Source organism: Lepidochelys kempii, chromosome 3 (assembly GCF_965140285.1).
Source record: "Lepidochelys kempii isolate rLepKem1 chromosome 3, rLepKem1.hap1, whole genome shotgun sequence".
Taxonomy (NCBI): Eukaryota; Metazoa; Chordata; order Testudines; family Cheloniidae; genus Lepidochelys; species Lepidochelys kempii.
Genome location: NC_136382.1, coordinates 202,563,193 through 202,579,071, shown reverse-complemented (window position 1 = coordinate 202,579,071; position 15,879 = coordinate 202,563,193). Strand labels below are relative to the sequence as shown.

The 15,879-nt window shown below is 40.7% G+C and overlaps 1 protein-coding gene across 10 annotated transcripts in view; it reads left to right on the top strand.

The window, feature by feature from the left end:
* Window positions 1-15,879, top strand: part of PLCB1 (phospholipase C beta 1) — a 653,791-nt gene that overhangs the window by 525,815 nt on the left and 112,097 nt on the right. For all 10 annotated transcript variants that reach the window (XM_073339660.2, XM_073339659.2, XM_073339667.2 and 7 more), the window contains exons 20-24: window positions 793-957; window positions 4,027-4,126; window positions 5,781-5,885; window positions 6,686-6,795; window positions 12,325-12,457. In XM_073339660.2, the coding sequence (XP_073195761.1) occupies window positions 793-957; window positions 4,027-4,126; window positions 5,781-5,885; window positions 6,686-6,795; window positions 12,325-12,457 (613 nt within the window). The remainder of the gene's footprint in view (window positions 1-792; window positions 958-4,026; window positions 4,127-5,780; window positions 5,886-6,685; window positions 6,796-12,324; window positions 12,458-15,879) is intronic.

Genomic DNA, 15,879 nt, shown 5'->3' with positions numbered 1-15,879 from the left:
AACAATTTATTTCATTAATAGGCCTATTCAGCTGAACAATCTCCCCTATCAGAAGCCACCCACAAAATATCCTGTTTTGTTCAGTGGTAGGAAACTGATATCCACCCTGAGGCTGCAGGCACAAGTCAGCTGTGGCAAAGCAGTGGTGTGAGAGCGTGTGTGAAAGAGGTGGCTGGCAGCTTTGGGACCACATCTAAATGGAGGTTATTCAGTAGCTCTAGGGAGATGCTTAGCCCTTTGCAGGAATTGAGTCCCTAAGAGTAATGTGGCCACTGCCCGAAGTTGGCTCCTTCTGACTGTCCAGTAGAGATTGTGCTAGTTGTGATGTCATGGCATGGTAGATGCTGAGGCCTCACAAATGAATGGGAGCTGGCATACTTTGGGCAAATCTGAAGTTCTTTAAGATACCCTGCCATTGGCTGAATATCCCTCGCTCCTTGTTACTCAGGGAATTCATCAACAACCTTTACATTTACCTCATATTTAAAAAAAAAAAGGCTGGAAGGAGACAAAAACGAAACAGGTGCGTCTGCTTTTTTATCATTGCCTTGGTTGCAACGCCACCACACGTAGCCCTGGCGTTACCGTATCTTTTTATTTACCACAACAGCATGTTACAGTCCTGTATTTGCAGTATTAGAGAATGCTTGTTTTGAGTTTGGGGTTTATTTAGGAGAGAACTATACCGTCACTAGGAAGAATTCTTCAGCCTGAATTTCAGCCAGAAATTTCAGAATCCACACTAAGCCGTCTTTATTAATCATTTTCAAACACTCCTATCTTGTTTTCCAGATAATTTCAGGTCAGTTTCTTTCGGATAAAAAAGTTGGTACTTATGTAGAAGTAGACATGTTTGGCCTGCCTGTGGATACAAGACGAAAAGCTTTAAAGACAAAGACCTCTCAAGGCAATGCTGTAAATCCTGTATGGGAAGAAGAACCCATAGTATTTAAGAAGGTTGGTGTGATGTTTATTTCCCTACAGTGCAGAGTGATTATTTTATTGCTTTCCACTAGGTTAATTTTGTGTTGTACAGAAAATCAGAATGATTGCATTTGCTGAAGAGATCATTTAAAAGACTCTGAAACAGCTATGCTGTAGAGCCCACCCCTGCTCCAATAAAATCAAGCCAGCTCCTACTGAAATCAGTCAACTGATGTAACTTTGTTAGTTTCATTGACACAAGATTGGGCCTCTGTACATACAAGGCAAAAAATTCCAAAGTGCATGAAACCCAGATTTTGTAAGGTATTTAGGGGTTGCATCATTGAGCGTTGCAATGCCTAACTGATTTAGGAGCCAAAGTCTCATTTACAAAGTGATTTAGGCACTTAGGAGCCTATCCTATTGACTGTCAATGGGATTTTGACGCCTAAGTGCCTTAATCCCTTTTGATTAGAAGATTTAGGTTCCTAGATCAGTTAGAGATTGCAATGCTGAGCACAGCAACACCTAAATACCTTTAATCATCTGGGACCAGATGATTCAAGAGCCTAAATCCCATTCACTTACAATGGGACATAGGCTCTTGAGTTACCGAGGTGCTTTGGAAAATTTTACCCAGAGGACCCAATCCTACAAAGTCAGTGGGAGCTGAGGTACTAAGCATCTTTCAGAATCATGCCCCTGCAGCATTAGTATCTCACAGTGCTTTGTAAATGGGACTGCAGCCAATTTCCTAAAGAGAGCTGTAGTATTGTCTATTTTTAGTTTACTGGCTAATGCAGTTAATTAGTCTTGGATCAAGTAGAGAACCTGCCTTTTCCTGACGTCCCATGACAGCAATTAAAGTTCATGGAGGCACTTACACAGTCAGTGCCTGAAACTCAGCTTTCTAGGAGCTGCAGTAGGACGCCCTCATCTGAAGGGCCTGTCCTCAGACCTCCTTCCCTTTGGCATTCTGCCAGGGTTGGATTTTGGAAACAGCACTAGCATTTTGTTGTTGTTGTTCTCATGGGCCCTTAATTAATATATTTTATTTCTGTTACCAGTTTTACTATAATGTGTGGGAGCCTCCAGGCTCATAATGGGCCTGGATTGTTATTTTGAGTGATCTGAAGATTAACTCATATAATCTGTTGTTAGTGGGAGGTGAAACTAAGTGCCTACATATTTTTAGGTGTCATATAAACATCCATTAAATAACACACTGATTTCCGCATAGTGTGCTCTGAGGAAAAGAGGCCAGTGTAACCAGCCTTACAATGTGTATGTGTATCTACACATGACTTCTCTATGACACAGTAATGAGATATGGTGCACATGTTTTACAGTACCATTTGGTTGGGTAGGAATTAAGGTCGGGTCTGTTACTTGTGGGATTTGGGCCTTGACTAAAATTTAAGGCAATGTAAGAATGTTCATTCAATGCCAAGCACGGTTTTGGTCTCGAGTAGGCCTTGTTTTGGGACACGAACAGTCCTGACTTCTGGGTCCCAGTTCTTGTCAGCAGGAATGATCCAGTGGCACAGAGCTTTTGAGGATGAAATCAGAGACTGCCTTTCTAGGACTCTACTCAAGCAAACAAGCCCTTCTGTCTGATGGCTTGCAGAAAAACCAGCTGTTGGTCATGGCCAATCTGACAAAAGACTACATCCCACTGGAGAGCCCTATGGGGTTAATATTTGATGATGTCGTGTTCAACAGCTCTATGACACACACCCCGTACTATCCCCATGTGCCAGGGATAAGGATTGGGGGATATGTCTGTTGCCAGAAATAAGCTGGGTGATAGGAAATGTCTCATTACTGCTTGTTGGACTGGGAGCTGAAAGCTCCAGTTTGACTGCATTCCGCTTTGTAAATCTAGGCCCTAGCTCACCTGGGCCTTCCCACTGTCTTGAATATTGATCCCTATGAACAACGAGTGCTTTCGAAAGGGACAGGCCTTCCAAGCTCAGTTCTTTCACGTATCCTTACCTCATAAAGGAAAAGATTAATCCTTCTCGCACAGGCAGACTGATTTCCTACCAAATCACCCGTCCTCTTGGAGAAAGACACGCTATTTAATATATCGCCAGAGCAATCTCCCTTTCGAAAGAAATCACATCACATATTTGTTTATGAGGTTAGTCCAGGTTCCTTTCTGCCCTACTGCTATTATAGTCTTTTAATGTATTTCTTCCTCCACCACCAAGGTCCATCCATTGTAGCAACCCTCGGAACTTAGTACAACCCTGAAGGACTTTTCCATCCTTTCACTGAGGCTAAGGTTAGCATCCCAGGCATACCCATCTTTGCTCCTGGCCTCACCTGTCCAGTAAACATCATTTGCCTGATCTGTGGAAGGCAGGATAGGTGTTCTGAAACACAAGCTACAGAGAGCTCTGTTAGGTGTAGGCATGCAAGGGAAAGCACTTATGACAGGTATGGTTATTGGCATTATGCAAGCATGCTAAACTGCCTCAATCCATTCAGCCTGTCAGGATGCTTTATGTAATTAAATAACTAAGGTCTAGCAACCTGCTCAGACTTTTCCCTCTTAAAACACACCGATTGACCGATTTGTTATTTGATGGTTTTATCAGCACTAATGTGCTTATCACTGCCCTGCTTAATTAATTAAGGGGTCCTTAGGACACATTGGTTCTGAGTGACACTCATGATTTCACCTCATACATTGTCACTACATTTTCTACATGTACATGTCTACATTTTCAAAGCCTCATTCAGGCCTAATTAGAGGCATGATGCTAAAGATCTATGTGCTGCTTTGAAAATGTAGGGACAAGTTCTCAGCTTCAGATTTGGCTGTTCTAGCCATTCCCTGTCAATGAGTTATTCGCCTGTAAAGAAACTGTCCTGCCACCTGTTACTTGACTGAAGCATGATCATTTCAGAATGATTTTCATACACGGGTCATATGCATTCTGACCTGTTGTATGGCAAACTCCTAGTCTGGCTATAGAACTCTTTATTTGCTGACTAGAGCCTTATCTTTCTACTCTGCTATCTGCCTTGTATGCAGAAGGATCTTTTCTTATTTATAGCAGACAACTGATAACTGTACCAAATATGTCCCTGTAGGTGGTTCTGCCTTCTCTGGCATGTTTGAGGATAGCAGTATATGAAGAAGGAGGAAAGTTTATCGGACATCGGATATTGCCTGTCTCAGCAATTCGACCAGGTAAGATTATGGCTCTGCTGTAGTGAAGAGAAGCAACTTGGCAGACCCTCAGCAAGATTCTTTTGACGTCAATGCAGCTATGCTGATTTATGCCAACTGAGGCTCTGTCCCAGCGTATGCAGCCAATGGAGAAATTCACCTAATTTGGTACTGCATTATTTCAGCTTTAGCTATAACTTCATTTTGTTTTTTTAAAAAGTAAATAATTTTGAATATGTTTATATCATCCATGAGAGGAGAAACACCTGAATCACCGAAAGTTAAATCTAGAATGAAACAAGAAAACCTACAGAACTAAAACATACAAAGCAGTTGATGGCATTTACTGGTTAATTGTAGCTATGAAACCATTTTAAAAGAAGGAGCTTGGCAGTCGTTTCTCCTTTTCAGTCATTGTTTCTGAGATCGACTGCTCAGTGAGCTTTAGCTGTGGTGGGTGGAGACACTGAGGGCATGAAACATGCTCTCACGGGACAGTCAGCTTGGCTCATCCTTCCTCACTTTCAAAATTGCCTGCAAGTGCTCATATTGTAGGTGTATTTTAATTTTAGCCACTGTGAAGGATTTATTCCCATTCATTCCCGGTCTTTTTAAATATGTTGCTGTGTCATTTATTCTGGTATTCTCTGGGTTTTTTATTGTTAGGTATTCATGTTGTATGCATATTACGGCATCCTGATTCCTTTTAATTAACATTTCAGCTCTCTGAGTATCTTGACCGGAAGTACTTATAAATATTTTAAATGAAAATAAGTAGGGTTACAAAGCCAAATCAATCCAAACTAAATGGAAAACAATAAGAAAAGATCAAAGAATTATATAAATTAGAGCTAGGGAAATAACTGATTTCTTTTGTTCGCTGGCACTTCCGAAAAATCATTTCAGTTCAGGTTGAACTGAAATGAAAAAATGCGGAAAAAGTTGGGCACATTGAAAACATTCATTTAAGGTCAAAGAAACCAAGTTTTATCTGACCCAAAACATTTTGTTTCAAGCATGTTTGAAGGGCTCAATTCACCAAACAGCCAGAGGAGGAGGAGGAGCCGATGATGGTTATAAAGAGGCTAGCACCGGCAGCTAACACTGACATTTTTGTGCCATATGGGAGACCCATGTTCAAATCCCTGCTCCATGTCAGGCAGAGGGAACATTAAACTTGGCTCTCCCACATCCCCAATGAGTCCCCTAAGAATTTAGCTAAACGTTCTAAAGAAAGCACCATCACCAACTCCTCCTCCTCCAGCCATTTTGCGAATGGCATCTCGGTATCCCCAAATTACTTTTGGCTGAAACTATTTGGCGAATTCATGTACAATTCCCAAATTTATTTCATTCGACTGATATTCGCCAAAAAAAAATTCGCCTGACTCTAATAAAATTGCAAATTGGCATGAGCCGAAGAACAAGAAATTAGTAAATGGTTTAAAAATAAAGGGGGAAAGATTTTTTTTTTAATTGTGCTGTCTTGAACCTTTCACCTGCTCCCTTGTCTGTATGTTGTCTATGTAGCTTGTAAACTTTTCTGAGTCAGGATTTGCCTTCCCACAGTCTCTAAAGAGCCTAGGTCACTTGGGCACTATATAAATAAGGAATAATAATCCAGTTACATTGGACACAGTTTACAATTCTGGACTCGACTGCTCTTGTATTCCAGGCTATCACTACATCTGTCTGAGGAATGAGCGGAACCAACCTTTAATGCTGCCAGCAGTCTTTGTGTACATAGACGTTAAAGACTACGTACCCGATACTTATGCAGGTAACTATTAAACTATGAACTATAAAGGTAAAATTAAATACACGAGTCTTTGGAACCTTCTCAGTCTGTTTGTGACAGAGAGCCTGAAACACCCCTGTATAAAACTGGTGTAACCATCTGCAGGCTGCCTGCATGGATCACAGTCCAGGATCAGGGCCTAAGTACTTATTTCCTAGCGGACTTTGGGTAGCCCTAAAGAAGCCAGGAGTCTTGGGATTTTGTAAGATAAACAATATGCAGTAGCTGTGAGATCAAATTGCAAATGTGCAATTAAAAAAATATGAGTGTGAACGTAAGGGTTCAAAAGCGCTCAGCATTGTCCTAAGTAAGCATTGGGAGTTTTACCATTGTCTTCTGTGGGAACAGAGTTGGGCCAATGCTGAACAGGCTAGAAAATCTCATCCTAAACCTCCCCCCAAAGAGTGCTCATCCCAGGCTCCAAGTGTTTTGGACATAAACTTAAAAACACAGCACATAGGAGAGACAAAAGAAAACTCATTCAAAGCAGCAGTATTTCTCCTACCTTTTCTTTCCCCAGTACCTCTCACAGTAGTGAAATAGGGATTAAAATTCTCACCTACATATTGGCCTAAACATGTGCAGAATGTATATTTCCATAAATGGTGTTTCACAGTTAATGCCTTTGGTATGACGGCATAGTCACATTCACTGAAGTTTCTGATGTCCAAGTGGTATTGAATAATAGATTTCAAGAAAAACTATGCACCTTCTTAACACCTTAGGATCTCTAAAACCATAGATTAAGGAACTTTGACCTGAAATGTTTACTTCATTTCCAGATGTGATTGAAGCATTATCCAATCCAATTAGATACGTAAACTTGATGGAACAAAGAGCTAAACAGCTGGCAGCACTCACACTGGAGGATGAAGAAGAGGTAAAGAAAGAGGTAAGGGAGAGTCACTGAAAATTCATCATATTTGGTGGGACTTTCAAAAGCATCTACGTGATTTAGAACTTCATTGAAAGTTAGTGGGACTTGTGCTCATCAGTCACTTAAGGACTTTTCAACACCCCACCCATTATCTGAGAGCCAGGTTTTGATACACTTACATTGTGTACATTGTACTGTATGTGGGATCCTCTTGAAGTCCGTGGGCTAATGCAAAGTCAAATGAAGTAAGGTATCAGAATCTGGTCTTTAGTGAAAAAGTATTGGATGTCACACAACACGCAGGAAAAAAAACACCCCCAACCACAGACCCTCACGTTTGTTTAGCACTCTGATCATGTGGTTTTCCTAGTCCCGAAGAGAGGACTATATCATTTGCTTTCTTTGAAAATATTACAAATTTTGCAGGAATTTTGAGGGCTTTCTATTTCACAGCAGTTTGTCTCTAAAAATTGTATTCTGTTCACAGGAGGAGAGAGTCTCTTCACATCCTGCACAAATTCTGATGTCTCCATATTACAACCTCAATTTTCATTTGCACAAAGGCCACTTTACATCCACTATAAGGCTCCATTAAACTGCCAGAGTGGTGTAGAGTCTTTCACACGAATGAGAATTCAGGCCTATTGCTCTAGTTTAACTGGAATTTTGTGGAAGCCAGATTTTCAGTGGTTCATCTTTGTGCCTTTGTTTGCATAAGCGCTTGTCACTAAGAACATATAAGAATGGCCATACTGGGTTAGACCAAAGCTCCATCTAGCCCAGTATCCTGTCTTCCGACAGTGGCAAATACTAGGTGCCCCAGAGGGAATGAACAGAACAGGTGATCATCAAGTGATCCATCCCCTGTCGCCCATTCCCAGTTTCTGGCAAACAGAGGCTAAGGACACCATCCCTGCCCAGCCTGGCTAATAGCCATTGATGGACCTATCCTCCATGAATTCATCTAGTTCTTTTTTGAACCCTGTTATAGTCTTGGCCTTCACAACATCCTCTGGCAAACAGTTCCACAGGTTGACTGTGCATTGTGTGACGAAATACTTCCTTTTGTTTGTTTTAAACCTGCTGCCTATTAATTTCATTTGGTGACCCCTAGTTCTGGTGTTATGAGCTGGAGTAAATAGCACTTCCTTATTTACTTTCTCCACACCAGCCATAATTTTATAGACCTCTATAATATCCTCTCTTAGTCGTCTCTTTTCCAAGCTGAAAAGTCCAAGTCTTATTAATCTCTCCTTATACAGAAGCTGTTCCCCTAATCACTTTTGTTGCCCTTTTTCAATTCCAATGTATGATTTTTGACATGGGGCGACCACAGCTGCACGTAGTATTCAAGATGTGGGCGTACCATGGGTTTATAAGACCAGTAGTGGGGGCAAAAGATCTATCTTGCTTTAAGATTAAACTCGATAAGTTTATGGAGGAGATGGTATGATGGGATAACATGGTTTTGGTAATTAAATATTCATGGTAAATAGGCCCAATGGCCTGTGATGGGTTTTTAGATGGGGTAAGATCCAAGTTACCCGGGAAAGAATTTTCTGTAGTATCTGGCTGATGAATCTTGCCCATATGCTCAGGGTTTAGCTGATCGCCATATTTGGGGTCGGGAAGGAATTTTCCTCCAGGGCAGATTGGAAGGCCCTGGAGGTTTTTCGCCTTCCTCTATAGCATGGGGCATGGGTCACTTGCTGGAGGATTCTCTGCTCCTTGAGGTCTTCAAACTACAATTTGAGGACTTCAATAGCACAGATATAGGTGTGAGGTCTTTTTTAGGAGTGGTGGGTGAAGTTCTGTGGCCTGCATTGTGCAGGAGGTCAGACTAGATGATCATAATGGTCCCTTCTGACCTAAATATCTATGAATCTATGAAACTCACATTTGCTTGTGGAGATGCAGTGATTGTACAAACATATGTAGACATATGTGTATTTTTGTGCATGCCTGGGGGCCTCTGACAATTATGCACTTACTTTCAGTGGTAAATGCATATTATAGTTTTATTTAAGTTGAGGTTTAAAAAGCATCTGTGGAATTTGGCTTCCCAATTCCAATTAATGTTACTAGAAATTGGGCACCCGAATGGCTTTGAAAATACCAGCATTAGATTTTAAACAATTCCTGTGTCATTCTCTAGGTCTATCACATGAGTTAAAGAGTATTCAGTACAAGCAGTTAAGTCCTGATTCCTGGAAGGCAGGGAAACAGTCCCTTTTTTGCCTCCTGCCCTGTTTCCTGGATCCTCCATTCTCAAAGGTATAAAAGCTCAACTGAACTCGCTTTTGTAACCAAGAATACATTCCCCCAAATAAGATTAAATGAGTGATAATCATTACAGTTCCTTGGCCAACAGTTTGCCTCTTTGTCTCTTTATTATGTACAGTCTCACAAGTTTGCTTGAATGAGGACATGGAAATACAGAGTATCTGCCCCATTCCATTCCCTTTGCTCATATGGCACAAAGGGAGCAGAAGTCACTCACAGGTCCCCAGCTGGAGATTCCTGGGCATGAAGAAGTCCTTGTCAGGTGTACAGCCATGTAACTAGCTCCTGTGCTGTTCTCCCTGCAGCCATGCCACAGTTAGGGTTGCCTACCCTCCTGGATTGGCCAAGAGTCTCCCGGAATTGGAATCAATCTCCCTGTGGCTACTGAAACCAATCCAGGAGATTTTAATAGGCCGCTAAAAGGCTGGTTGGCAGCGCAGCAGGGCTAAGGCAGGCTCTCTACCTGCCCTGGTTCCGCGCGGATCCCGGAAGTGACTGGCACGTCCCTCTGGCTCCTAGGTGCAGGGCTGGCCAGGGGGTCTCTGAGCACTGCTCACCCCCTCCCCCGAGTGCCAACTCCGCATCTCCCGTTGGCCGGGGCAGCGCGCAGAGCCGCCTGGCCACCCCTGAGCCTAGGAGCCAGACATGCCGTTTGCTTCTGGGAGCCACTCAAGGTAAGCACCACCCAGCCGGAGCCCGCACACCAACCCCCTTTGGCACACCAACCCCCTGCCCGAGCCCTGAGCCCCCTCTTGTACCCCAACCCCCTGCCCTAGGTTCAGCCCAGAGCCCCCTCACGCACTCCCACAACTGGCATTCTGCCGATGATACCGACTTCAACGTCCTGTTAGCCCACTTCTCACGGTTATCTCTGTGTCTTTGTCCATTGCCATCTCCTCGTGGAATACCCATTCTGAGTTGACACCCCGGCCGCTACTCTCTCCTCATTCAGATCCTTCCTAAAGTCTCCTCTGCTACTGACATGCACAGATGTGAGTGAACAAAGACTGTAATCCTGAAATCTCCACTACATCTAGACAGGGTGTAGAGTGGTAGCTACAGGGAGGTGATTGTGACTCACTGATTCGGAGTCACTCAGCCTTGTCATAAGTCAGAGCACAAGGGGTGCTGCTGGCATAAAATCCCTTTTACAAGAAAGAATCGGGTCAGGCATAGGGGATCTTCTGAGATGATCCCCCCTTCTCCTTACATCAGGTGTGGTTAGTGTGGAAGATAGCTACAATGCCACTTTTTGGTGTATAGTAGAACAGAATCCAATCCTATGTGTCTATATAAGACTGCTCTTCCCTGCTGACCACTAGCCTTTGCTGAGTAAGCACAGTCTTACTAAAGACATGAGAAAGCAAAGGGTGTAAACTAATGTTCCTTTTATACCTCGCTACTAAAACTGTAAAATATGAGGGTGGAATACATAATGTGTTAAGAAAGATAACCTGTGATATTCTCCATTAAGGGAAAATCACATTCACTTAAGAATTGTGGGTGGTCATGAATTATGAGAAGAGAACATGCTTTATTAACAAGATTAAATTGCTTGTTACACACAAAATAATGGCTCTTTGTTCACTTCCTGAACTTGTCTCACGTTTGTGATTTAGTTTCTGGAAACAAATGTCTCCAGTGCCCAAAACTAAACAGCCATGCTAATTGTTTGAAAACAAGGTGCAGTGCTACATGAGTTTTATTAGCATATATAAACCTGGTGGCCAAAAAGAAAATGTGCACCTGCACACGCAAAATTGGCTCCTAACTTTCCATGCGTGAATTTGCAAGCTGGGATGCGAGCTTGTAAGTCTAGCTTTATTTTTATTAATCATTCATGCAGTCCAAGTTCTCACTAGCAGAGCCCTTTTTATTAAACTATTGAACATCACTTCCTTTAACAGTGTTTAAAGGAGAAAAAAAGAAAACCAGCCAAGACTTCTGCCAAAAACAGGATCATTCTAGAATGAAAGTGGACGTGCACATCGCTGTTCAGATCATGTTTTGCTTATGCATGAGATAAATGAAGTGGTTGGAATAGATTGAATCTCCTGATAGACACAATGGTGGTGGTATCCTTGTATCCCATTGTATAGCTGTGTTAGAATTAAGTTGTTGAGACAGAGATCCCTTCACAATACACAAAGTGTTAAGTTATATGACTGTTGAGCCAGATTGCAGTAAACTGGCAATGTAATTAGTGTAAAACAATTATACCAGAACCTGTGTTGCCTCTTGATAGAGTGGCAGACGGATATTCTGAGAGCTGTCTCCTGCTTCTGCCTGTAATTTGATTTTCCTCCAAGAGTGAAACAGAAGCAGCCTGAGGAACAAGCCAGGACTGTATTCAGCTGGTGCCATGGCAACCAGTTCTTCATACTCTTTTTGGCTGTCTCAAAATCCAAATACCTTACCAATGCTGTGAGTCCCCCTCCTCTTCCTCCCTGAGCATGGAGTGTTTGTATGTCTTTATAAACCTGACATCTACAAGAGTAACTGTAAGGTGTTCATAAGGGAACTGGCAAGGAGGGAAAAAACGGCTGTGGAAAATGCTTAGATGAGTTGGATACCAGAGACACGTTTATGTAGAGTTCAGCAGGATGGAGGTACTGTTTATATGCTCTCTGTTGAGTGTAAATATGACACTATTATATCCTGGGGATAAGAAGTATGTGTGCGTGTCTTGAGAGGTGGTGAATAATTACACTGTCATGTGTATCTAGTAAAATTAGCTATGAAATTTAGCAGCCCTTCTATACACATATTTTGTTCATAATAAGGATCTGAATGGTATTTTCCTGCTACCTTCTGCTTACTTCTAGAAGGGTTTTATGATGCAGCACAATGCTGATTCCATGTAGTTTCACCTCTGATATTGCTAACTAATACATATTATCAATGAGTAAATTACCTGTCTGTTTTGTGGCTGAAAACCACCAGCTGAATTATATCCTGTTAACAGTTTTTTTTTCCGGTGGTTATACAAGACAAAAGTACACTCAGAATAATTGTTCTGAAAGATATGTGCTGAAAGTTAAACTGCAAAAATGAACTGTCACTAATACAGTGGAAAACTGAAGCTACTAAGTCCAGATTTTTCTTTTAGAGCAGTGTATTTAAAACCTGTACGAAATTTCAGAATCAAAAGAGGCTTGAAGGTTGGACTGGAAATAAATAACACCTTCCCCCTCCCCCTGTGTGTATTTATTATGTATATACCTATTTGGAAGAGTAATGTAAAATATTCTGTATCTTTAGGTTGATCAGGGGGATGCACCATCAGAAGATAAAAGCGAGCCCAGACCAACTCCAGCAGAAAATGGACTAAGTCACTCCACTTCTCTGACAATGAAGCCAGCAACTCAGGTTGTCCATAGCCAACCAGTCCCGGGTAAGAGACTTAAACATAGTTTTCCTACATTAATTATTTAAAAAGCAAAAACCAAGAAATGGCCGAATAACACATTCTGTGTGTGCTTTGCATTTAAAAAAAAAACTATATAAAATGAGTAGGGGAAAATTGTCCTCTGTTGTAACATATATTATTATTTTATTTCACAGCATAGTAGTCTCTTTCTTCCAGAAGGATACCTATAGGCTTCACATACTGTATCCAGTATTTGAGTGAAACAGGTCATGATTATGCAAGAGTTGAAGACAGAAATAATAAATAATAATAATAAAATATAGGGCGGTCAAGCAATTAAAAATTAATCATGATTAATCGTGCAATTAAAAAAATTATTTGCGATTAATTGTGCGATTAATTGCGCTGTTAATAATAGAATACCATTTATTTAAATATTTTTGGGTGTTTTCTACATTTTCAAATATACTGATTTCAATTACAACACAGAATACAAAGTGTACAGTGCTCACTTTATATTTATTTTTATTACACATACTTGCACTGTAAAAAACAAAAGAAATAGTATTTTTCAATTCACCTCATACAAGTACTGTAGTGCAATCTCTTTATCATGAAAGTTGAACTTACAAATGTAGAATTATGTACAAAAAATAACTCACTCAAAAATAAAACAATGTAAAACTTTAGAGCCTACAAGTCCACTCAGTCCTATTTCTTGTTCACTCAATCACTCAGACAAACAAGTTTGTTTATATTTGCAGAAGATAATGCTGCCCACTTCTTGTCACACTGTCACCTAAAAGTGAGAACAGGTGTTTTCATGGCACTGTTGTAGCCGGTGTCACAAGATATTTACATGCCAGATGCACTAAAGATCCATAGGTCCCTTCATGCTTCAACCACCATTGGCAGCCAAAGCATGAAGGGGTATACAAATGTTTAGGATATCTGGCACATAAATACCTTGCACCACCGGTGACAAAAGTGCCATGTGAACGCCTGTTTTCACTTTCAGGGGGCATTGTAAATAAGAAGCAGGCAGCATTATTGCCCGTAAATGTAAACAAGTTTGTTTGTCTTTGTGATTGACTGAACAAGAAGTAGGACTAAGTGGACTTGTAGGCTCTAAAGTTTTACATTGTTTTGTTTTTGAGTGCAGTTATGTAACAAAAACCCTACATTTGTAAGTCACACTTTCACGATAAAGAGATTGCACTACAGTACTTGTATGAGGTGAATTGAAAAATACTATTTCTTTTGTTTATCATTTTTACAGTGCAAATATTTGTAATAAAAAATAATATAAAGTGAGCACCGCACACTTTGTATTCTGTGTTGTAATAGAAATCAATATATTTGAAAATGTAGAAAAACATCCACAAATATTGAATAAATTTCAATTGGTATTCTATTGTTTAACAGTGCGATTAATCGCGATTAATTTTTTTAATCACAATTAATTTTTTCAGTCAATTGTGTGAGTTAACTGCGATTAATCAACAGCCCTAATAAAATAATAATAATAAAACACACTCATAGACAAGGACTCCTTGAACTTTCGAGAGGCAATGAGCAGAATCCAGTATGAACATTACTCTGGTATTTGCTTGTGAATCTTAAGTACCAGTGCAGCACTTAAACATGCAGTGCCCAGCACTTCCCATTGTGTCAGTGGAGTGAGATCTTGAGAACAATGGAAGCCGTGGAATACTAAACACATCTGAAGAATCTGGCCACTTCATGAAGCTGAGCTGTGTAGAAAATCAGACTCCAATATTGTGTGCTGAGCATTTTTTTGACACTTGGCTCCATGTTGATAAGCATAATAGCAGTATGTTTTGAACTTCTCCTAGTCTTACAGTAAAGTACACATGTCCCTCACTTCAGATGCTTTCTAAAATCTCACTTCTTCCAGAGGTGAGTTTGTTATCCCAACCTCTGGATGTTCCAGGGTGACCAATCTTCTGGTATTTAATATTTACATGCCTCTGTCTCCTAAATTGCCATGTCTTTAGGGCTGTCTTCATTTTCATATATTAATACAGCACAAGCACATTATTAATGCTAAATAAATAATCATAACCCCATGCACATTATCCTGGTAAATGTACATTTTTACTCCTGTCTCAGGTCCTCCAAAACAATTGCCCCATCATCTCAATACTTTTATTGGTTCGGCCATTGGCCTATGCTACTTGAGAAGCAATTTGCCCGCACAAAGGAAGATGTAAATAGGAGAGGGCATGTATTTTAATGAACATGGGGGCACAGATGCAAGCACAGACATTTTTTCTGAGTTTTGAAAATTACGAAGTATTCTGCAATTGTGCAGCTGAGTGTTCCATTATGGGCAAGGTCGTTATGTCCAAGGGTGGTAGACCCTTAAACTGCTTTTACAAAAATATTTTCAGTTATTTGTGCATGCATTTACCTTTTACTGTACACTTTAAATTCATTCATTGAAAATGGAGGCCTGTGTACATTTGTATAGATATATCTATTTTAATATGAATTCTAAAACTGCATTATTTCCAATTTAATTATTGATTGTTCATCATCAGCCCGATCCAACTTCCACAGACTTCAGAGGAGTTATATCAGACCCTTTTAAAGCAATTTTGAACTGTCACTTAAAGTACCAGTGTTGTACTAACCATGAGCCAAATCCTGTTTACCTTACTCACATGATTGGTCCCACTGAGTTCACTAGCATCCCTTCCATAAGAAAAGTGAGGAGGCTAGGGTGTTTTATTTTGTGTTGTGTTGTTTGGTGTTGATACAAGCGTTGCCTCTGTAGACCATAGGGCTAGTTTGCCTTTATTATCTTCACGGCCTTGCTTTCATTATATTCCACCTTTATGATATTCAGCAGTCACGCAAGAAACCTACAGGCCTGTATCCTGTAAGACATTAGCCTCAGCACTTAATTTAAGGCTTGAAGCCTATGAACTTTGGCACAGATAAATGACCCAATGGTAACCCCCAAGTTCTGGAGAACTGAGAGTAAAGTGTTTAAGGGGAAATTTTGTCAGAATTTACCATAACTACGTGAACATGAGCTAACATCTGCAGATGTCTGACCACAAGAATGCCCTGGCAACGAATTGACATATATCATAATAAATGGAGATCATTAGTATACTAACCTATAGGAGAAGGGCACCTCAACATTAGTATGGTGAGGAAATACAAATAAGGAAGAGGGGAGAAACCCCTTCTGAATGTGCATTGGGCAGAGTGGTGTCAGCATAACATATTCTAAAAGTTGTATCCCAGCCTGCGGGCAATAGGAGAGGGAGGTGTAGCCCTTGGGAGATGCCAGGATGATGGCCACTGATGATGATGAGGAAGGTGATGATGATGAGGAAGATAATGGCTAACATTTTAGGTTGTTCTGCAAGGGATGGTGTGAGTATATGGATGTGCAGAAGGACATTTTGTAT